The 26111-nt window shown below is 41.3% G+C and overlaps 1 protein-coding gene across 1 annotated transcript in view; it reads left to right on the plus strand.

Moving 5' to 3' along the window:
• Nucleotides 1-5521: 5521 nt before the first annotated feature.
• Nucleotides 5522-26111, plus strand: part of gba3 (glucosidase, beta, acid 3) — a gene marked incomplete at both ends in the record, with an annotated part of 30108 nt that continues 9518 nt past the window's right edge. Inside the window, 3 exons of the mRNA XM_084312197.1 lie at nt 5522-5579; nt 8002-8226; nt 17246-18066. Coding sequence (XP_084168323.1) covers nt 5522-5579; nt 8002-8226; nt 17246-18066 — 1104 coding nt within the window. The remainder of the gene's footprint in view (nt 5580-8001; nt 8227-17245; nt 18067-26111) is intronic.

Consider the following 26111-nt stretch of genomic DNA (forward strand, 5'->3'; position numbering starts at 1 on the left):
AGGAATAAAGAGACTCCAGGTACAGGAGTCGGTCCTTGTAAACTCCCTTGATCAGCAGCAAAAGCAATAGTTGTAATCCAAATGCCCGACAGCATTGACGACAGCTAGCCAGCCCCGTCCACGAGGCAGGCCCGAGTTGTAATCCTCACGAGGTTAAATCCCAAACGATAGTGGAAATCACCGATGCTCTTCTCCGGTGGTCACGTCCCAAATCAATATAATCCAACCAGGAATGGTTCTGCAATCGCCGACGCCGATTCTCCTGTGTACATGTCCAACGGTTCTCCGCCTAGGACTCCTCGGGTGTGGGCGACGTATTTAGGCCACACAGCCTGGTTAAGTACACTAGCTAAAGACACGACGAACCGCTGGGTAATGCTACACACGGAAGAACTGTGGCCGCACGATATACAATAAATGATCGACTATTTACTTCACATTAGATTAAGTCGAACTCAACGTTACTTCATTAAACTCTGACACTTTTACCATTCTATTCGCACGCGGTTCTCAATGCTCTGTTTAGACGCAAGGTTGCTCACTTCACTGTTTTACCGAACTTGATGAAACAGCTACTTAGACGAACACTACTGCTGTTCGCACCTGCCGCAGCATATATACTTAAGTGAATATCTAGTCCCAACCTCAGTCCTTGTCTCGTATTACTACGCTGACTCCGGGGCATGTTCTGACATGCCTGCAGTTGTCTTTGAACTTGCCGTTGGGGGCTTGCGCGCTGGCGCCTGGGGGCGCTGTCCAATAGGAGAGCGAATATTACTCTGGTCTGAACGCAGGTAAAGGGATATTCCGTGTATATATATAAATAATATACAAAGTATATCAAACGATAAAGGGATATTCTCATTTTAATCTGGCCCTTCACAACACACCTCATGGTACCAAAGCACCTCAAAGGCGCTAAAAACAAAATTACAAACATCTCAAAACAAACTGGTCAGACTACTGCTTGACCTTACTCCTAGAACCCACCTCACCCCTGCCCACTTTGACAACCTAGGATGGCTTAGAGTAGACGACAGAGTACAGAAACTTGCAATGGGCCTGGTCTACAAGATACACTACACGACCAAGGTACCCATGTACATGTCAAAATACTTCCCAAAGGTCAGTGAATACCACGATCACAACACCAGAGGGAGCTCCACAAATCATGTTAAACCCAGATTCGGCTCAAACAAGGGACTAAACACGTTTCGCAATTATGCCACATCAATGTGGAACGCCCTACGCAAAGCTGTAAAGGAATGTGAATCACTACCCACTTTCAAAAACACTCTCAAAGAACACCTATGGGAGACTGCAATTCGAAACTGGCCCCTGTAAATGTCCTAACCCAACCCCTTCCAATGTACAGTAAATGACCAAGTATGGTTTTGTAAATATTCCAATGTACAGTTTTGCTTGTACAGTGTCCCCCACCCACCCCTCCTACCCAACCCCCCCACCTCCAATGTACAGTCCCCCCCCACCCCACCTACCCAACTTCCTCCAATGGGGATCATCCCTATGTTCCCCAGGTCCTATGTTCCCCGGGTTCTATGTTCCCCGCTTTGATTGGTTAATAGATTGAAAATTTTATTAATTTTTATTATTTTATTAATTATTAATGTCCGCCTTGTTTCGAACGGTTAAGCTTAGGCCCTCTTTCGAACTGGTTAAGGTTTGGAATCAGGGCTGGTGGTCTAACATTTTCAATCAATCAAAGCGGGGAACATAGAACCCGGGGAACATAGGACCCGGGGAACATAGATGCTCCCCTCCAATGTACAGTTTCTACGTCAAATATATACTCTCTTTTCTGGACTCTTTTTGTATCACAAACAGTACTGTATTTGCAAATCTGGTATGTCATAAATGTCATAAATGTATAGATGTAGCAGTACTGTCTATCATGGGGACATTAACGTGTGTTGTTGGGCCTTACAAATACATTTGATTTGATTTATCTGTATGACGTGTATGTCATATGTTATGATGAATTGAAAATGGGGGACCCTGATGTAAACAAGACGAAAACCTTTCTCTGGTCTGCATCCCCTTAACAATTGTATGTATTGAGCTGTACTGTACTGTACCCATTCTGCAATCTGTTAATAAAGTTTTCAATCAATCAATCAATCTCTGGTAAACAAGAATACCCTGAAGACTCTGGCAGGAGCACTCATTCAGGGGTACTACGACTATGCTTGCACCTCATGGTACCAAAGCACCTCAAAGGCGCTAAAAACAAAATTACAAACATCTCAAAACAAACTGGTCAGACTACTGCTTGACCTTACTCCTAGAACCCACCTCACCCCTGCCCACTTTGACAACCTAGGATGGCTTAGAGTAGATGACAGAGTACAGCAACTTGCAATGGGCCTGGTCTACAAGATACACTACACGACCAAGGTACCCATGTACATGGCAAAATACTTCCCAAAGGTCAGTGAATACCACGATCACAACACCAGAGGGAGCTCCACAAATCATGTTAAACCCAGATTCGGCTCAAATAAGGGACTAAACACGTTTCGCAATTATGCCACATCAATGTGGAACGCCCTACCCAAAGCTGTAAAGGAATGTGGATCACTACCCACTTTCAAAACCTCTCTCAAGAGACACCTACGGGAGACTGCAATGCAACACTGGCCCCTGTAAATATCCTAACCCAACCCCCTCCAATGTACAGTCATTTACCTAGTATGGTCTTGTCAATAGTCCAATGTACAATTTTGTTTGTTTGTACAGAGTCCCCCCCCCCCCCCTCAATGTACAGTTTTGCTTGTTTATACAATGTGCCCCCCCCCCCCCCACCCACCCCCAATGTAAATTACCCAGTATGGTTGTCAATATCCCAGTGTACCCAACCCCCCCCACCCAACCTCCTCCAATGTACAGTTTCTACGTCAAATGTATATACTCCCTTTTCTTGACTCCTTCTGTATCACAAACAGTACTGTATTTGCAAATCTGGTATGTCATAAATGTATAGATGTAGCAGTACTGACTATCTGTATGTCATGTATGTCATATATGTCCTGATGAATTGAAAATGGGGGACCCTGGTGTAAACAAGACGAAAGTCTTTCTCTGGTCTGCATCCCCTTAACAATTGTGTGTATTGAGCTGTACTGTATTGTACCCATTCTGCAATCTGTTAATAAAGTTTTCAATCAATCAATCAATCAATCTCTTCCACATCACGAGCTCCATGTAACGCGGAAGTGCAGTGGTCTTCATTCACGGAATTTCACGCGCTCCGTTTCCCCCTTCCTTCCCCATCATAGATATATAATATAGAACACAGATATATTATATCTATGTTCCCCATCTCGAAAGTCATGGAAAAAATAGTCTACGAACAGGTCGAAAAGTACCTAGCGGAAAAAAATCTAATCTACGAATTCCAATCTGGCTTCAGAACATCCCACTCCACTGACACATGCCTTCTCTATTTGAATGACCACATCAAACAAGAGGTGGACGCAGGCAAATACTGCGGCATGGTCATGCTGGACCTACAAAAGGCCTTTGACACGGTCAATCACTCCATTCTGATTGACAAGCTAAAAGCAATTGGTTTTGATAGTCTATCAGTGAGCTGGATGCAATCCTACCTTGAGGGGAGGGAACAGATGGTGGAGGTAAACGGTACCCTATCCCCCCCCCTCACAGTGAGCTGTGGTGTTCCACAAGGAAGCATACTAGGACCGCTACTGTTCCTAATTTATGCAAATGACATGTCGTCAGCTTGTGACTGCAACTTGTTCCTGTTTGCGGACGACTCAGCCCTGCTGGTCTCTGACAAGAACAAGTTACAGGTTGAAAAAACCCTCAGCTCGGAACTAGGCAGAATCTGCATATGGCTCGCTGATAACAAACTATCATTACACATGGGCAAAACAGAGTCCATTCTCTTCGGTTCAAATAACAAACTCAGCAAGACCGACGGCTTCTCAGTTACAGTGGGTGACAATATTGTCACAAGGAAAGATGAAATTACCTACCTGGGGTCCATCCTAGAGGCTAATCTCTCCTGTGACAAAATGGCATCCAATGTAATAAAAAAAGTCAACCAACGAACTCGATTCTTGTACCGGATCTCCTCTCTGGTAAACAAGAACACCCTGAAGACTCTGGCAGGAGCACTCATTCAGGGGTACTACGACTATGCTTGCACCTCATGGTACCAAAGCACCTCAAAGGCGCTAAAAACAAAATTACAAACATCTCAAAACAAACTGGTCAGACTACTGCTTGACCTTACTCCTAGAACCCACCTCACCCCTGCCCACTTCGACAACCTAGGATGGCTTAGAGTAGACGACAGAGTACAACAACTTGCAATGGGCCTGGTCTACAAGATACACTACACGACCAAGGTACCCATGTACATGTCAAAATACTTCCCAAAGGTCAGTGAATACCACGATCACAACACCAGAGGGAGCTCCACAAATCATGTCAAACCCAGATTCGGCTCAAATAAGGGACTAAACACGTTTCGCAATTATGCCACATCAATGTGGAACGCCCTACCCAAAGCTGTAAAGGAATGTGGATCACTACCCACTTTCAAAACCTCTCTCAAGGGACACCTACGGGAGACTGCAATTCAACACTGGCCCCTGTAAATATCCTAACCCAATCATTCCAACCCCCTCCAATGTACAGTCATTTACCTAGTATGGTTTTGTCAATAGTTCAATGTACAATTGTGTTTGTTTGTACAGTGTCTCCTCCCCCCCCCCCCTCAATGTACAGTGTTACTTGTTTATACAGTATGCCCCCCGCCCCCCCCCCCCCCCCCCAACCACCTCCAATGTAAATTACCCAGTATGGTTGTCAATATCCCAATGTACCCAACCCCCCCCACCCAACCTCCAATGTACAGTTTCTACGTCAAATGTATATACTCCCTTTTCTTGACTCCTTCTGTATCACAAACAGTACTGTATTTGCAAATCTGGTATGTCATAAATGTATAGATGTAGCAGTACTGACTATCTGTATGTCATGTATGTCATATATGTCTATATGAATTGAAAATGGGGGACCCTGATGGAAACAAGACAAACGTCTTTCTCAGGTCTGCATCCCCTTAACAATTGTATGTATTGAGCCGTACTGTATTGTACCCATTCTGCAATCTGTTAAATAAAGTTTTCATTCATTCATTCATTCACCCCATCACGAGCTCCATGTAACGCGGAAGTGCGGTGGTCGACTGGCTGTGTGTGTTTACGTGTGTGTCACAGGCGGTTAGTCAGATGCCGTCTATGGAAGAAGTGACCACGTGAGACCAGGCTCTCTCTCTCTCTCTGTGTACGCGCACGGGTTCAATTCATATTCTACAACATCGCCCACGCAGGAGGACTGACCGTGAAAAGTGTAAACACGTTGTTGTACACATAGATAATATATATCTATGGTTGTACAGCAGAAACCGCTCAACGTAAAGAGTGTTCCGCTTCTTGCCCCCCCCCCCTCCGGCCCGTCATCACCGCGAGACATGTCGTTCCCGCGATACTTCGCGTGGGGAGCAGCGACCGCCGCGTATCAGATTGAAGGTATGTAGCTGCACAACAACCCGGGACATGTTCCCCTTGTCATAACTCATAATAACATAACATGATATATAATCGGCCTACTCCATGTTTCCTTGTTGTGTGAGACAAGGAATAATAATGCACGGTGACCACACGCACGCGCACTCACAATGGGGGACCCTGATGTAAACAAGACAAGTCTTTCTCTGGTCTGCATGACTGCATCCCCTTAACAATTGTGTGTATTGAGCTGTACTGTACTGTACCCATTCTGCAATCTGTTAATAATTTTTTTCAATCAATCATCAATCACACACACACACACACACACACACACACACACACACACACACACACACACACACACACACACACACACACACATGCTATATCTAATAAGAAGTTAAGAGATTGATTGATTGAAAACTTTATTAACAGATTGCTGAATGGGTACAATACAGTACAGCTCAATACACACAATTGTTAAGGGGATGCAGACCGCAAATACAGTACTGTTTGTGATACAAAAAGAGTCAAGAAAAGGGAGTACATTTGACGTAAAAACTGTACATTGGAGGAGGTTGGGTGGGGTTGTGTGGGGGGGGGGGGGGTTGGGTACATTGGGATATTGACAACCATACTGAGTAATTTACATTGGGGGGGGGGGGGGGGGACACTGTACAAACAAGAAAAAACTGTACATGGGGGGGGGGGGGGGGGGGCACTACAAACAAGAAAAACTGTACATTGGAATATTGACAACCATACTATGTAAATTACTGTACATTGGAGGGGGTTGGGTTAGGACATTTACAGGGGCCAGTTTCGAATTGCAGTCTCCCGTAGGTGTCCCTTGAGAGTGGTTTTGAAAGTGGGTAGTGATTCACATTCCTTTACAGCTTTGGGTAGGGCGTTCCACATTGATGTGGCATAATTGCGAAACGTGTTTAGTCCCTTGTTTGAGCCGAATCTGGGTTTAACATGATTTGTGGAGCTCCCTCTGGTGTTATGATTGTGGTATTCACTGACCTTTGGGAAGTATTTTGACATGTACATGGGTACCTTGGTCGTGTAGTGTATCTTGTAGACCAGGCCCATTGCAAGTTGCTGTACTCTGTCGTCTACTCTAAGCCATCCTAGGTTGTCAAAGTGGGCAGGGGTGAGGTGGGTTCTAGGAGTAAGGTCAAGCAGTAGTCTGACCAGTTTGTTTTGAGATGTTTGTCATTTTGTTTTTAGCGCCTTTGAGGTGCTTTGGTACCATGAGGTGCAAGCATAGTCGTAGTACCCTTGAATGAGTGCTCCTGCTAGAGTCTTCAGGCTATTCTTGTTTACCAGAGAGGAGATCCGGTACAAGAATCGAGTTTGTTGGTTGACTTTTTTTATTACATTGGATGCCATTTTGTCACAGGAGAGATTAGCCTCTAGGATGGAACCCAGGTAGGTAATTTCATCTTTCCTTGTGACTATTGTCACCCACTGTACAGATCATCTGTAAAACGCAATGTAAAACAAATCTGTTGAGACTGCGGTATGCGTGCATGTCTATTAGACATTTGAATCTAAGTAGGCCTACAGTACAACAAAGACATGTTTTGCATCCAACCAGAGTTCAAATGTAACAGTAAAGTGGAACAGTATTATAATATACAATGTAGCTTACAGGAGATTTAACTGGATATAAAATATATAAATTAGTACTACTGAGCAATAGTGCTAATCAGATGTGTGTACAGAGTTGTAGTATTAATATGTACAGTGATACAGGTAATACGGTATAACGACACTATGGTAGTAAGTAAGTCATACTGGCCAGCAGTTTAACTAGTAAGAGTAGGTAAGGGATATGTACAATAGATATAGTATCTACAGATTTGTATAAAGGATTATATGCAGGTATGTACAGACAGATATATGTACGGTAAGAATAAATATATACACGTTAGCATTATTGTACATGCTATTATACAGAGTTATATGGATTATATGCAGGTATATTCAGACATATGGATAATATATATATACTACATATATGGTAAGAATAAATATATATACACGGTATACAGCATTATTGTACACGCTATCATACAGTTATATGCAGGTGTATACGTACTTAGGCAAGGCATATAGAAGGTTTAAGTATGTACAGACAGATATGGATATATATATGGTAAGAATAAGCATCTTATTTTACGATGTATAGGTAGAATGTTCTTTTAACACAGGGCTTTTGTAAAGGCTCAGTAAGATGGTAATTATTGCAAGGGGTTTGCCTTTTATAACCCATAAAATACTTAATCATTCTTTATCTTATCAACATCTCTCTTCCTTGCAGCTTTATTGCGCCTGCACACTTAAAGCTTTCATTCTAAACCAAATTACTGGCCCATTACCTGCATACCACGTTTTGACACTTGAAACTTTGTATCCGCGGTGGTGACGTCAGGTGGCTGGGATGCAGACGGCAAGGGTCCGAGTATCTGGGACACGTTTTGTCGCGAGAAAGGCAGAGTGTTTGGACAACAGGACGGAGACGAGGCCTGTAAGAGCTACGAGTTCTGGGAGAAGGACCTACGGTGTGTCCAGCAGCTTGGACTGACCCACTACCGCCTGTCTCTCTCCTGGGCCCGCCTGCTGCCCGACGGGACCACGCGGCATGTCAATCAAAAAGGTACCCGGTAAATCTTAACACATTCGGGGCCAACCACGTATATATACGTGTTTTGGCGCCATGCTTAAAGGGCCAACCACGTATATATTAGGGATGCCCCGATCGATCGGCCACCGATCGATCGGCCACCGATCGTTATCGGCCGATATTCAGTATAAATATGCGATCCTTGATCGGTGATAATGTTTTATTTTCACCGATCGTCAAACCCGATCTCAGTCGCTGTCGCTGAGTTCTGTCTGCTCTCGAGTCCAGCCCCTCCCGCACGCATGTAAACACGGGTCTAGTCTATTGAGACACGGGAGGACGGCGTGTCGGCGTCTCCCTGAGCTAACGTTAGCTTAGCTACCGTTACAAAATGACCCAGTCAACTATTCACTTTTAGTTTAATACATGATGAGGCATTGTCTAACCGAACGGTATCTAGCCGGCCAGCTACCGATAGCTCCTGACATCAACAAACGCTCTAGCAAGTATAGTAGGTAGGTATGATACCTGTTAGCTCTTAGCTGTTAGCTCATGTTAGCGCAAGTTAGTTCACTGTTAAAAACGAAATGTCCCATTGAACTAAATAATTCACTGAGGCGTTGTATTAACGTTATATATCCGGCTAGCAGTAGCTACAGATAGTAGGGCTGACCTTCGAATCTTTTTTTGGCAATCGAAGCTTCGGGGCCGAGCTTCGATTTTAATTCGAAGCTTCGATTTTTTATTTATTTTTTTTATCTTATGTTGTGGGACTTGTACAGCACGTTCATAAACTTTGTTGTTTTTAAATGTGCTCTATAAATAAAGTGGGTTGGATTAATTAATTTTGTGACTGAGCCAACAAGGTTTCACTCGGCTGTGTGATTTAATTCAAGGTGGATCGCTGTTGTCGTTTGAACAACTACAGATTTCATGGGAACTACCAATCCCCCAAATCAAGAATGTTTAAGATGAATGAAGTAAGATTTTGATTATTTGAAATATGGCCTGTGTAGACTAAACTATGCACAGAATTATGTCAGTCTACAAGGTCCGGATTCTACATGGTCCGGCAATGTAGACCTTGTAGACTCCACTACAGACCAATTATCAGTGAATGTTCATGCATTTTTAAGAAGGGCAACTTCCACAAAAAAACAAAGAACTCACCAAAACATCTCAGTAGCACCTTATCTAAATTTTATTTCCTATTTTGTTTATTCATCCCAGTATCTTTCTTTCTTATGTGTGGAATTCTACAAGGCATGTAGGTGTATATGTATTTGAGGATGATATCCTTCAAACAGGCAATAGTGATGATATAATTTGGGCAGTGCTGAGCTGGGTTACTTTCCTCCAGTGTATTTGTCCCCCGGCCCCACCCAATGGCCCCATGCGCGTGCACACACACACACACACACACACACACACACACACACACACACACACACACACACACACACACACACACACACACACACACACACACACACACACACACACACACACACACACACACACACACACACACACACACACACACACACACACACACACACACACACACACACACACACACACACACACACACACACACACACACACACATTTACATTTAGTCATTTAGCTGACGCTTTTATCCAAAGCGACTTACAAGTTCTGTACGACAAGACAGCAAGAAGGGTACAACTCTATCAGCTGAGTAACAATGTTTATCAAAGTGTTGCGTGTTACAGTGTAGGTTAGTTTATTAGGAAAAGTGCATGACAGTAAGGTTAGTCACGGTTAGATTTTTTTTCTTTTCTTTTTTTTTTATCATTTCAGATAATGGTTGAAGAAGTGAGTCTTTAGTCGACGGCGAAAGATTGGACGGGATTCGGCTGTCCTAACTGGGATGGGTAGTACACACACACACACACACACACACACACACACACACACACACACATACACACACACACACACACACACACACACACACACGCACACACACACAATTTTTTTTATCTTTTTTTTTTTTATTTATTTTTTACTTCGATTTTTTTTTCATGTTCGAAGCTTGTGCCATCGAACAAAGCTTCGAAGCTTCGAAGTATTTAAGACAGCCCTAACAGATAGCTCCTGATATCAATGTCTTATAACACTGATTCGATGCGTATTCGAGCTGAGGGCTTGCTGAGCACAGTTAAGTAACGTTATACCAATAGGGTCCAGGTGCAGCGCCGGAGAATCCTGGCCGTAGCTCGAGGCTACTCGAGTATAGGTCCAGCTGCAGCTCCGGAGAATCCTGGCTGTAGCTGGAGGCTACTAGAGTACACACAGACAGTGGAGCTTGTTGCGTGGTGGCGATGTCTCGCAGATAATACAAGTACAAGTCTAATTATATAATATATATATTTTATAAAAAAAAAAAAAAAAAAAAGAAAAATTTAATTTCTTTTAATCAAAAACGATCGGTATCGGATCGGTATCGGCCGATATGGCTCACGACGATCGGTGATCGGTATCGGTGGCAAAAAACGTGATCGGGGCATCCCTAGTATATATATATACGTGGCAAGGTTGTTTTGGCTTTTATTCAATTTTAATATCCTACTCAGGTCGCTTTCACACAGGGGCTGTTTGGTCCGGACTTTCGGACCAGAATTCGATAGTCCGGTTTTTCGGGTTTGTGTGAATGCGTGTCGAACTCGGTTCGCGGACCAAACAGGCGAACTCTGGTCCGCCTGAAAACGTAGGTCTCGGTTCGGCTTCAGCGGACCAAACGCGAACCAAATATAGGAAGTGATTATTATTACCACTGCTCGCAGCATTCATTCACTGCAAAACAAGCACACTGCATCTATCTATCTATCTATCTATCTATCTATCTATCTATCTATCTATATATCTATATATCTGTGCATCTTGGGAAGAAGGAAGAAAAAACGTGGCTTATTATATTATTAATAAAACAGCTACTTGTGGGCTCTCATAAAAACACCGTGGTCTACAAGTTGTTTAGCGAGAGGATGGTGGTAATGTGCTTCAATAGAACAATGGATCAATGCCATGTCAAAACTCGCTCCGCTGATCTGGAGGGCTCGCAGACAGTCCACACACAGACACACACACACACGCGCGCGCACACACGGGCTCGCAGCCACACACACATTTCCACTGTCCAATAGCCGAGCGCCCTTTTCGACCGCGTGACGTTGTCCAGAAGGTCTCGGTCCGCCTCACAGATTTCTATGTGAACGCAGGCGAACCAAATGAAGAATGCAACAATGTTGCAACTTCACCCCCAGAACCGCACCGAGTCCACCAAAACTATATGTGAAAGCGACCTCAATGTCACAGAGTGGCACTGCAGATTTACCCTACTCTTGGAATTCGGAAAAGTGCATTACCGGCCAGATCCTCCTAGGGGCGCTGTCTCGATAATTAGGGTTGGGCACCGAGAACCGGTTCTAATAGGAACCGGTTCCTAACTTCCATTTCGATTCTTAATTTCGATTCTTAAAAAAAATAATAATACTTTGTTAATTAATACCCTAGTTACAGTACAGCAAATTAAACTGTATCAAGTCAACTGACAATGTGAATAGTATGAAAAAAATTTAAGATAAAAAAAATAAAAATAAAAAAATCTCCTGCGAAATAAGCTGTGACCTGTTTTGACCTGAAGCGAGAATCGTTTAGAACAGGAATCGAAATGGAGAATCGGAACCGGAATCGTTCAAATCTAAACGATGCCCAACCCTATCGATAATGCAGTGTTCCCTGTTACAGACCGGTGTTTTTTTTTTATTTTTATTATGAATGGACTTTTCTATTAGCCTAAAGCTAACCGCACTTTGTTTTTACTCTGTCTATTCTATTTTTATTATTTGTATTACTGAATGAAACTGTAAACAGAAAGGCCTATTGGGATGCTAGATCCTAATGTGAAACACTGTGATTTACCTTACCTTGCTACCTCTATCTTTTTTATGCTCGCTTATGCCTGTATTATTTACTGTTCTGAAGCACTTTGAACTGCAACTTCTGTATGAAAAGTGCTATACAAATAAAGTTTATTATTATTATTATTATTATTATTATTATTATTATTATTATTATTATTATTATTATTATTATTATTATTATTATTATTATTATTATTATTATTATTATTATTATTATTATTATTATTATTATTATTATTATTATTATTATTATTATTATTATTATTATTATTATTATTATTATTATTATTATTATTATTATTATTATTATTATTATTATTATTATTATTATTATTATTATTATTATTATTATTATTATTATTATTATTATTATTATTATTATTATTATTATTATTATTATTATTATTATTATTATTATTATTATTATTATTATTATTATTATTATTATTATTATTATTATTATTATTATTATTATTATCATCATCATCTTCTGTGGAACCCAAAGTCATATCCCAAGACACAAGGGCTGGGTAACATAATTAAACTTAAGAAAAACTACAAAATCTTTTTCATTTAGAAAGTGAGTTTAGTAGGAGAAAATACAATTTTAAACATCAGTTTGCACGTACCACACTTAAACAGATGTGTCCTTCAGTTATTGGTGTAAAGTTGTGGAATTCTCTCCATAGCGAGCTTAAGGGATGTAATAGTGTTTATCAATTCAAAATTAAAAAAAATATATATATATTTAGTCAGTATGAAAATCAAATGTGATCTGAATAGTGAGATCTTTTCTTTTTTTTCTCTTTCTTTTATTCTTTATTCTTTATTATTATTATTATTATTTAATTTTTTCTTGTTTAACTGTGGATTGTGTGTTTCTTGTATAATGGTATAAATTATTATTTGTGTAAATTAGGTTGTACGCCGACCATTAAGTAAATACTTGTTTAGTTTAGGAATAAGGGGCAGGTAACTATAAGATTTATTCTTCTTCCTGCTCCTTTTGTCCATGGAATGATATTTATGATTGTGTAATGAAGAAACTCTGATTGTATGATTCCATGTGGCAAATAAAAACTCTGAACTGAAAAAAAAAACTCTGAACTGAACATGAATAGAATAGAATAGAATAGAAATCCTTGAATAATCCAGAGGGAAATTCGGTACTACAGATCGCTCACATTGAACAACAATAAACATTTAGGTAGTCAATAGGACTAAAATAAGAATAAGAATATAATGATAATAAAAATAAGAATAAAATAGAATAAAGAATAAAATACGGTCCGGGGATATACATTCTGGTATGTATATACCGTAATTCCTCTAATAGTAACCCCGGCTTGTATTTGTTTCAACTGTAGCGGGTACCAGGCTTGTATTAGGAGGAGGCCTGTATAAGAGGGAGGCCTATATTTCAAACGGATCATAATGAATAAATCAACATTTTGTGTCAGTTTGAACCCAGTAAAATGTACTGGGTTCATTTATTGAAACCAAGTACTGTATGAAATAGTAAACAGTGCAATTACAGGTGGTCACTGGTCATTTCAACGTTTTCAAGGTGAAATCAAGTAACTAGCTCAGTATGCAGCTCAGTATATTAGTAACCCGGCTTGTATTAGGAGGCCGGCTTATAATTGCTTAGCTCAAGAGCGCACCCGGCCATTAATAGAGACCCGGCTTGTATTTGAGACCCGGTTACTATTAGAGGAATTACGGTACATTCTAAATTCTTAAATATAAACTATCCAGCAAAAGATTTACAGAAATATACAGTGAAATGTACAGTAATAAGTGTAAACAATTTAAAGTGTCCAGGAAGATTGTGAGAGGTGTAAAAACATGGGAGATATAATAATAATAATAATAATAATAATAATAATAATAATAATAATAATAATAATAATAATAATAATAATAATAATAATAATAATATATAATAATAATAATAATAATAATAATAATAATAATAATAATAATAATAATAATAATAATAATAATAATAATAATAATAATAATAATAATAATAGGATATTACCCCCTCTATGAGGAGCTAGCCAAGGTGAGGAGCACGTTCAGCCACAGACTCATACTGTACCTGACGCGTGAATACTTTACCCGAGGCAGTTGTCCTTCCGCGTTCGGTTTGTGCGCCCTGATTGGCCTCTCAGCGCCCAATCGCGTTAGCCCTACTACTCGCTCAATACTTCAGTTCCCATTTCCTCGTATTGTTTTCGCCTCCGCCGTGCATCATATACTAAAACTAACTATCACTCAACTACCTATCGCCTAACTCGCTACCGCCGAAGAGTCTCACAATATACTAACTCAATAGCTAAGGGGATGCAGACCGCCCTATTCCCTGTACCTGGTTCAACTAAGTCGATCAAAAGTCCCATTATCCAGATTCAATTAACCTGATGTTTGAATCCGCGCTTTCCCTGTTCCTCGAAGGTGGATTCAGTCTCGTTAATTCGAACCAGACTTGATGCTCAGGATCAGTGCGCGCGGCCGCCTCAGCTGAAAAGACAGCAGGTGTCGATCGCAGAAATCCTGATTTTCTAACGGCATTGATTGATTGATTGATTTAAAACTTTATTAACATATTGCAGAATGGGTACAATACATACGGCTCAATAGCCTCGCCGACAAGTTAAATGCATAATCTATAGGCTAATGTTAAATCCCTCATTACCCCAATCAATCAGATTATATTTCTTTAAATGTGCCTGCTGGCAGTAGGCTTAATGGAATGAATAATCGAATGAGATCTATTGCTAGGGAAAATAATTAGTTAAACTCTTTCAGAATAAGTAGATACAAACAAGCCCAAAGAGTATCTAATTGATAAGAATTAATAGATGCTTATGAGGATATCTGCACTGTATGCGCTCGGCTTAGGTAACATGTATTTTATATATAAATACAATTTTCAAGGCGCGACCCCCGAAATAACAGAGAGGCTTGGAGCCGGCTATACAGTTTCACTATTAATCAGGTTTGAATCTGTTTCGGACATAATCCATATGCATTGAATTGATTAACCTTTGGTTTATACCAGTGACGCATGTTCATCATCAGATAACAGTGCTTGAACAGATAATGCATTTGCTCAAATGCATTAATGTGACGTCAACGGCTCATTCAATTGCTCTAATCCGTCAAACAGCGCATCTCATCAGACACTTTAATCCCAGTTACAATATCACAATAACGTGTGAGTGATGATACAATTCAACAATCCTCAGATTCCTCGTAATTCATAATCCACAAAGACCACAATCCACGCATAGACACTTCAATTTTATGCTTGAATGAAACACAATCCGGGTGCTCCGTTAAGCAAATCTACAGCAGAGAATGTATGAAACTAATCAGAACCAAACGGCCGATATCCCCGCGGCATTCACATTTGCAATGCGGCGTTATTAAAATAACCACATGCAGTGTGTATCGCGACTCCGAGCGCCGTATATGACGTGCATTATTTTATTTAGGACAAAGTAAATCTATAGGCTGAATATGATTTATTATCAGCATTTAGGTCTATTATTTTACATTTCAAAAGCCCCCTCTAGGAAAACGAAGCACAAAAACATAATTTAGAATGGTATAATGCAGATCTACACTGTGGTAATTATTTCAGGAAGCGAGCTGGCACTTCTTTGCGAGTTGAATATTGAATACTTTATTTTGACACAAATCGTATGACAAAAAAACATTTTAAAAGACAAGACAATAACAGTGTCAATAACGCAGGTCAAAAATGGATAAAACACAATAAAGCCAAGGCTTGTTTCCATTGTGGTCCATGGTTCATCCAGCTAACTGAACTTAACCCTGCTCCGGAGCAGGTTCAAACTTTCTGATCTGTTACCATGGCGATTTAGAAAATCCGACTTCGGGGAACGTAAATGTCTGGCTTAAGTCAAGCTATGCTGAAAATTATCCGGCTAACTCAGTTAGCCAGGTATGGGGAATAGGGTTCGTCTTGTTTACATCAGGGTCCCCCATTTTCAATTCATCATAACATATATGACACACATGACATACAGATAGACAGTACTGCTACATCTATACATTTATGACATACCAGATTTGCAAATACAGTACTGTTTGTGATACAAAAAGTGTCCAGAAAAAGAGTGTATATACATTTGACATAGAAACTGTACATTGGAGGAGGCTGGGTTGATGTGATGTCGATTGATATGAATAGCGTGTTACGTTAATAGAGAGATGAAAACAATACGTTATTTATATTGATGTGAGAGATGAAAACAATACGTTATTTATATTGATGTGATGTCGATTGATATGAATAGCGAGTTACGTTAATAGAGAGGCGAAAACAATACGACGTTAACTGAAAGCTGATGCACGGCGCTTGAGTGATAGTAGTATATTGAGCGAGTAGTTAGGCGATAGTAGGGCTAACGCGATTGGGCGCTGAGAGGCCAATCAGGGCGCGCAAACCGAACGCGGAACGACAACTGCCTTGGGTAAAGTATTCACGCCCCCCTGACACTACACTAACCGCCTTGGCCAGTCCTTCATGCCAGCGGCCATCGGGCTCCACAACCGTGGGCATGGACTGCCGCCAGCAGCTGGAGAACTATTAGGAACGTCTGACCACTGAGTGTGTCTGACTCTTAACCATGAAAACCTGCACGGACTACAACGTATGACGTATATCATGCCAGTTAGGGTACCTTGTGTATACTGTACCTTGTGTATACTGTTTACTTTTACTCTCTAATTTTTTTATTGCCTATATTTATTGTAACCGACCCTCATGTGCCTTTGTTCACACTGTTTATTGCCTATATTTATGTCTTTCTACTATTACCTTGCCCATACCTGTACCTCCCCCCCCCATGCTGCTATGATGCCTGAATCTTCAAATAAAGGAATATTTTATCTTATCTTACAAACGCTGGGTAACATTGGAGATAATAATAATAATAATAATAATAATAATAATAATAATAATAATAATAATAATAATAATAATAATAATAATAATAATAATAAATAATAAAAACCTCGCTATTACCCATTCATGACTATTAACTCCCTCTACTTTGATCTGACAGGTGTACAATACTACAACCGGATCATTGATGATTTGCTGGCCTGTAACGTGACGCCTATGGTCACCCTTTACCACTTCGACTTGCCTCAAGCTCTCCAGGACCTGGGAGGCTGGAAATCCCCGGAGCTGGCGACCCTCTTCGACGCCTATGCCCGCTTTTGCTTCCAGACGTTCGGGGACCGCGTCAAACTGTGGATCACCGTCAACGAGCCGTACGTGTGCGCCAAGCTGGGCCATGAGGACGGCCTCCACGCGCCCGGCACCAAAGAGCCGGGCCTCGCCACCGCCTACCTCGCGGGTCATAACATGCTGCGCGCCCACGCCGCGGCCTGGCACAGCTACGACGCCCTCTACAGGCCGGAACAAGGTGGCGCGGTGTCGCTGGCCATCAACAGCGACTGGGCCGAGCCGCTGGACCCGGCTAGCACGGACGACGTAGCCGCCACAGAGAGATACCTGGCCTTCACGCTCGGGTGGTTCGCCTGGCCCGTGTTTGTCACCGGAGACTACCCGGAGACCATGAGGGCCGCCATCACCGAGGCCCGGAGCGAGGAGGCGGGGCACCGCGGCGGTGCCGGCGGCTCCAGACTGCCCCGGTTCTCCACGGAGGAGCCCGGCATTTTGGGCACGGCGGACTTCTTCGCGCTGAACTACTACACGTCTCGTAAGGTGAGACCCGGAGGAGGGGGAGAAGGACCGCTGCTGAGTATGAAGCGTGACCAGGATGCGGAGGGCGTGGTGGACCCGTCTTGGCCCGTGTGCGGGGTGTCCTGGCTCGCCGTGGCGCCCCGCGGTTTGAGGAAACTTCTTAATTACATCAAGGTTGGTAGTGACTGTGAGGACGACCGTGGTTCTTGGATAGTTGGGTTGGTTTGGGTACCGAGTACCGATTCACGTGAGATCCGTCGGTGCCAGATTTCGGTACTGTAAAAAAAGAAAATTATATACCGTACTTTTCGGACTATAAGCCGCGGCTTTTCCCCCCATTTTTCGACCCTGCGGCTTATATAACGGTGCGACTTATATGTGACTCGACGTGACCAAACCCGAAAATGTTAAAATCAAAATATTGCTTTTTTGACTGCATTGAAATGTTATTTATCTGTTCCCTTATTTGCTAAACTTAATACAACTTGTAAATGAGTTAATTCTTGTTATTTGTCCGACAGTATTGTGTCCCAATGCTAATTACATATGGTAATTAAACATTAAAACACCTGCGGCTTATAGTCCAGTGCGGCTTATATATGTACACATCATTCAATTTAGCTGCTGCGGCTTATAGTCAGGTGCGGCTTATAGTGCGAAAAGTACGGTATATATTTAAAAAAAAAAAAAAAATCACGTCAACGTTCACACACGCAATATACGCTTACCTAGGATTTGACTTGATTCAACAACAAAGCAGTCAGGGCAATGGCAAGCCGAAAACGGTCGAAAGTGTGGTTATTTATTTTATTTGGATTTCTTTTTTCACGAGGGACGGCACTCGCAGCTATACGGTGTCCCTATCACCGTAACAGGGGCATTGTTACTGACTAGTCCAGAGGACAGAGTGCCCCCTGCTGGACAACAACACCACTTTCCGCCAACGGCCTTGACCGGGGCTCGGTAGCCAACAGTGTGAGCAGCACAAATCACATGGAATCTGTTCTTTTCAATTCTGATTTTGACCACTTTCATAATGTGGTCCTGAATCAGATACAGGTCTGTTTTATTTGGAATGCGACCTCAGTCTGAACAGTCATGGGACTTTCATGTAACTTTTTACGTCACTCTATATTGACATTTGTCACAATCTTCTTTAATGTTAATTTGCGCCTGTGGGTCAAGTTCAGGAATGTGACCGGTTCATGTGACCGGATATTGGTAATTTTTTTTTAAAAATTAAAGAAAATACAGAACAGCCAACAAAACAAAAAAACAGATCTGAGCAATAAATCAGAATTGAGCGCTAAGGCCTGCAGTGTGAACGGAGCCAAACAAGGAGCAATTCCTGAAAGTTGAAATCCTCCACATTCTTTAAAAATGACTGATGTGTGATTTACTAAGTTGAAATATGGAAAATGCCCCCTTTTACTATCTGGGTATTAAATTGCCTGAAATTGCTTGTCAAATTAACGGTTCCCGGTCGCGGCTCACGGCGCCGTGATGAAGTGACGTCATCAGTTTGTGCCGCTCTGTATCGAAAACTTAGTCCATTTCCGGGTTTTCTTCGGCGTGGCATTATGACGTGGCCTTGAAACTACACGCTACTTTTTATTTTGTCTTGATAAACCAATAAATGACTCAACCAGGATCATTTCAATTCGATGCTAAATAAACTTTTACGCACGCGTAAAATGTGCCAGATATAATTTTACATGCGTTACATTTTTATCAATATCTTGGCCATTTTTTGTGCTAGAATGAAACGGAAAAGATTGGGAGGAAGTGACGAAGGAGGCGGAAAGAGTAGAACAAGCCTGCACAATTCGTCCACTAGATAATTTCTGTCGGACAGTTAGTAGTTAGTAGTTCGACTTTTATAACAGTAGTAGTAGCAGTAGTAGTAGCAGTACTAGCAGTAATAGTAGTGGTAGTAGTAGTAGTAGCAGTAGTAGTAGTTGTAGTAGCAGTAGTAGTAGTAGTAGTATTAGTAGACGTTTTAGTAGTAGTAGTTTGAGCTATCCATGTGCTAACGTTGACGATCCAGTGAGGAGGAGCAAGGAGCAGAAGCCCTGCCTTCAACCAGTTCAGTGAGACATTGGAAGGAGGGCTAACCAAGACAGGTGAGAGACTTATTATTATTATTATTATTATTATTATTATTATTATTATTATTATTATTATTATTATTATTATTATTATTATTATTATTATTATTATTATTATTATTATTATTATTATTATTATTATTATTATTATTATTATTATTATTATTATTATTATTAGTGCTTTTGTTTTAGTTATTACTCTGTTCATAAAAGTTGAAAATAATGTATTTTTACATGTCATTGTCTACAGCAATGATTTGCCTGGGACATCTAGGGGGGCAGGGCGTGCCCAAGCCAACCCTAACCCTTATAACTAGGTTTGCAGACTTTGTACGCAATATATACAGAATGGAATATTGAGTGTATATACAGTGTGTGTGTGTTGTATGAGCAGTGTCTTATATGTACAATGTGTGTGCCATTTATGTGCAGACATGATGAGCAGCCTGCTCCAGGCCGATGCAGGACAACCCAGGCCAGGCCAAGACGTCCAGCCCAGGCAGGAGATCAGGCAGGAGATCAGACGCCCTGGAAGACCGACAGTGATCCTGATCCAGCCCCTCAGCCCCTCCGGTTCATGCCGTGCAGACCCCCAGGACCGCAGCTAGACCCCCATGCCACGTATACACAGGTAACACCTGTCAAAAGGCGTTACAGTTTGACAGGTGCAATATTTTTTTTGGATACGCCTCAGGCATCCTGCACTCTATATGACTGCACTCTAGTCATATGTGTACTGTATATATGTATATTGAATATCCCACAATTTAATTATTTAGTTATTTTTTACCTTTTTACTGTAAATTTTTTTTTCTTTTTTTTGTAAAAAAAATTACCTTTACTGACTTTTTGTTAAAAAAAAGCATGCTGGTGATCATTTCCAGTTGAGAATCAAAATTTCGTCTGTGTTTATTACCTGTGTATGGAGAAAATAATGCTTTGTAAATTGAATTCTGATCTGTTCTCTTTTGTTTATGTAAATATGCTACCTGAGGGTGCATTTCCACTGTTTTATATCCTTGATTTGATATGTTTGCATTGGTTCATACTAAAAATAACACATTTTCTCAATCCGATTTTGTGTTTTGTGTTGTACATTATGCAGTATACAGTATATACAGTATTATACAATATGAAAACTAACTGTCAGGTCATATATGTGAGGCTGTGCTGAAAAAAAAAGATACCAAACATACCATGGTAAAACATTTTAAAATGGGAATTATACAATTTAAATCAAAATTAGCCAAAACATATGAAATATCCCAAGACCCCTAAGGAGAAAACAATTTTACATCTGCTTGGTGTCTTGATATGTGTCCGACAAGCATTTAATCCTTTCAACAGAAACACACTGATGCTCCATTGAATGAAGCAGTTGTTTGGGTGGAAACATTTAGCGAAAACGAGTGATTTCCCGCCGTCGTGCCCTGTCACAGAGACCGTTGAGGCTGAGTTGTGGCTGCTGTCCAATCACGGCCTGACGGCGCTCTGTAGCCCCGCCCTGTCTTTTTAGACAGTAGGTGTTATGTACCATGAGCTTGATCACTCCTGTGTCACTGGGCATGCAGGTGAGGGCTGCTAATTAGCTAATTACTGCTGATTGGATACCTGCTGGCAGGTTAAAACCAGTCTCTGAGACACACATGCACTCTGTCTGTGGCTAGAGGAGTGTGTGTTAACAGAGAGTTGTCACGTTCTCTCATTCTTTGCTCTTTAGTTTGTACCAGTAATTCATTGTTAGAGTAGTATTTTGAGTTAAACACGGGTGTCGGTTTGCACATAGGTTGCGTCCCTTTGAGCCAGGGTCGTAACAGTTGGGCGCTCGTCCGGGATGAATTTGGAAACAAATACCCCTAGAATTTGTTTGGTGTTTTTTTTGTTTGTTTTGCATGGTGTGTCGTGGTGCTATAGTGTGGGTGGTGTTCGTTACATGTTGTGTAACGTGGGGGCTTGAGCCGATCATCAAACAGGTGAGTATGCCGTATTCTTTTGTAATTTGATGTGACTACTTAATGCTGTTAAAATATATAGTTTAGTGCACACCACATGTAGGTAGGGACATTATTTTCTGGTTGTTTGTTAGCTTCCTGTGCACCACATACTCCTGGGGCAGTCAGAGAAATGATTAGCACCATCTACTTGTCTTGTACCATACCATATACTTGACGGGTGGATGGTCAATATGATCTTTGGCTGGTAGCAGGTGTGGTTGAAGAGGGTTAGGTCTACAGGGCATTAGCTTAAGGGTAGGTAGGATAGAGGTTCGTTAGTGGCTCTTTAGTGGTTCTTCAGTGGTTCTTCGTGGTTCTTCAGTGGGTCTGAGGTAATTTGTGTATGCTAGGGTGTTTTTAGTGACTCTAAAGTGAGCAGGTTGTGGCGCTGGTGCAGTGAAGATGGCTTCCATTAAGGATTTTGTTGATCGCCCTTCTCATGACATGTTGGAGAGGTTTTCCAAAGAACAGCTTCTGGAGCTTGCTGTGCACTACAAGGTAGAGCTTTCTGCCAGTGAGAAACGTTTGAAACCAACTGCCTTGAGTGCTTTGAGGGTTTTGCTCGTTAGGGAGCAGGTGCTTGCGGCGAGGGTGGAGGAGCCTACTTTGTCTGACGCGTCTCCGCTGCTATCTGGTGCGGAGGGTGAGTGGATGCTTAGAGAGTTGGAGTTTAAGGAAATACAGTTGCTACAAGAGCGTGAGGAGAGGAGAGAGGAGCGTGAGCTTAAAGAGAGGAGAGAGGAGCGTGAGCATGAGCTTAAAGAGAGAGAGGAGAGGAAAGAGGAGCATGAGCTTAAGGAGAAACACATGTTGCTGGAGCACGAGCGTGCGCAGAAGGAGCTTGAATTTAAGCATGCTGCCTTGCAGGCGGGGGCTCTGCAGTCAGAGTCGCGTTCCGGTTTTGATGTAGGCAAGAATATTAGGATGGTGCCTCCTTTTTTTGAGAAGGATGTGGAAAGTTATTTTCCCCTTTTTGAACGGGTGGCAACCACATTGAAGTGGCCTGATACAGCCTGGACACTGCTGCTGCAGTGTGTTCTTGTTTGTAGGGCGCAAGAAGCCTATACTGCTCTGTCCCTTGAACAAAGTGCTGACTATGAGCTTGTTAAAGCTTCCATATTGAGGGCTTATGAGTTAGTCCCCGAGGCCTATCGTCAGCGTTTTAGAGGTTATCGCAGGTCGGAGGGACAGTCGTATGTTGAATTTGTATTTTATTTTTTTATTATTTTTTAAACAAACATATAAACAAACATGACAACACACGATAAGATATACAAGCATTAATTGTCAGGGCACATCCAATGAGATCACATTTTAGTTAGTTGTCTTATATAAGATATACCCCTAATACCTGTTATCTAAAAAAAACTACACACATATGCTCAGCTCGAACCCCCCCCTCCCGGACCCCACCTTGAGAAGTACCTCCACTATCCCTCGCACCTAACCAGACACTACCATTATAAGCTAGCTTTTATTCTCTCCACCACTTCTAACCACATTGACATTTTGGATTCATTGAGACCCAGAATTCTTGCTGTAGATATTTCATGGTAAATTACATCGAGATATGTAAGAAACCAAACTTTACGGCAAATATTTTCCGGTTGAAACCAGCGTGATGCGATCAGCTTTTTGGCTACTGTGATACCCGATAAAACCAATCTCTTTAGCTGTGGATTCACTGCAAACTCAAAAACATCATTCAATAATAATACCGAGGGGTGTACAGGTATATTCCAAGATACGAGTTTTGATATTTGTTGGGTCACATCTTTCCAGAATGCCTTAACTGGTGAGCAGTCCCAATACATGTGCATAAATGTCCCTTTGTCCCCATTTGCACATTGGGTGCATTTGGAATCTTGTTTAAGCCCCATTCGGCACAGTCTTATAGGAGTCAAGTATGTCCTGTGAATATAGTTAAGATTGATTTGTTGATGATCCGGGTTCCTTGATGTAAGTCGGACATTTGCCCAGGCTCCTTGCCAATCAAAGTCATTTTCCAGGTCTGGTATATCCCTCCTCCAGACAGAGTCAAGTTGGAGGGTTTCATACGAGGACGTTAGTAATTGATGATAAAATTCTGAAACAAAACCTCTCGATGTCTCTCTTGCGTTTGTGGTATCTGTGGTGTTCAATTGGTCTGTCTAATGGAACACCGTGAGACTTCAAACATAGCTCTAACTGTTTGTGAAAAAGCCATGTGGACTTGGTGAGATTAAATTTTTTGCGTATTTCTTTATCACTACAAAAACCCTGTTTGTTAAAAACATCCCCTAATGAGTGTATGCCTTGCTCTTCCCATATAGGGAATCTTATAGGTCGTTTTCCAATTAAGAGTGCATTGTTATTGAATAAGGGAGTATGATTGTGCCATTTTTGTGGGTTAGGATTTTTTTTTTGTGATTCACGCCATATCCGGATCGCATGAGTAATTATGGGGCCACATTTTCGTTCACAGTGCTTGATTGGTAGTTTAGTGTATGCTATGTCCTTCAGTCTATGTGGGGCTACTATGTTTTCTTCTATTTTTCTCCAGGATGCTAATGCTTGGGAGTCAAACCATGTTGTCAATGGACTTAATGTGTACGCCTTAAAATATAGGAAAAAAGTTTGTTATTCCAAATAAATTTGTATGTGGAGGAGTGTAATCTTTTCCAGTAACCCTCTGGAGGGGGTAACGGTAGCATTGAACTGAAGAAGTTGATTTTAGGTAGTACATCCATCTTAACTATTGATATCCGTGCTTGTACTGTGTTTTTAAGTTTTGCCCATCTATCAAGGTCGTCTTTGATTTTGTTTTGGATTTTTGTGTAGTTGTGCTTCACCGTTTGTCTTATGGTAGGGAATATTTCCACTCCCAAGCATCTGAAATGTTTTACCATCGGTATCTGTCCTGGGAGGGTTGTATCTTTTTTTGCAGGGATGTTAAGTGGAAGGAAAGCCGACTTCGGCCAATTTATCTTAAATCCCGATAAATCACCAAAGTCCTCAATCAACTTGAGCAGATGAGGCAATGTGGTGTTGGGGTTTTGCATGAACAATATTACATCGTCCGCATATAAACAAATTTTTTGTTGTGTGCCCTTGATTACGATTGGTTCTATGGATTGGGATTGTCTTATATATTGTGCTAAAGGCTCTAATGATAGATTGAACAGCCCGGGACTAAGAGGACAACCCTGTCTGGCAGAGCGTGATACCGGAAATATTTGGGAGATGATTGTGCCTGTTGTAATCATGGCCGATGGGTCTTTGTATAATACTTTAATCATATCGATGAATCCTTTTCCTAACCCCATCCTTTCTAGCACTGCCCACAGATACGACCATTCCAGCCTGTCAAAGGCCTTCATAGCATCCAGGGACAGCATCGCCTTAGGTATGGTGTCCTCCTTGTCGGCATCAAGTACGTGCAGTATACGTCTTATGTTCTCAGTGATCAGGCGGCCTCCTATGAAGCCAGTTTGGTCCGGGTGAACTAAAGACGTCATATGCTTTTGTAATCTGATGGCTAATACCTTAGAGTACAGTTTGATATCTGTTCCGAGGAGGCTTACAGGTCTATAACTACCGCACTCGTTGGGGTCTTTGTCTTTTTTAAGGAGGACTGTTATGAGTGCAATATTGTCATTTTTATGGAAGTTCCCCTCCTTGACTGAGTATAAGATCATATTTAGTAATAAGGGGCCAATTATGTCCCAACAAGAAAGGTACATTTCTGATGGGAAACCGTCTCTTCCAGGAGCCTTACCACTTTTCATTGCGGTTATGGCCTTCTTGAGTTCCTCTAGTGTGATCGGTGTTTCTAACTGTTTAGCGTCATCCTCTGAAAGTTTAGGGAGAATAATTTGATTAAGAAATGTGTCCATTTTGTTTTGATCGAAGGTCATTTCTGATTTATATAAGTCGGAGTAGAATACTTTGAATGTATCGTTTATTTTTACAGGATCTGTTACAAGTACTTGTTGTGCTCTAATGGTAGTTATATCTGCAAATGTTGCATTAATTCTTAATCGCATGGCTAATAGGTGGCTGGGTTTGGAACCATGGGAGTACTGCTGTTGTCTTGTGCTGCGTATTTGTATTTCCGATTGTTGTCTGTATATGGCAT

This window comes from Notolepis coatsorum, assembly GCF_963971535.1.
Source record: "Notolepis coatsorum genome assembly, chromosome: 4".
Classification (NCBI taxonomy): Eukaryota; Metazoa; Chordata; class Actinopteri; order Aulopiformes; family Paralepididae; genus Notolepis; species Notolepis coatsorum.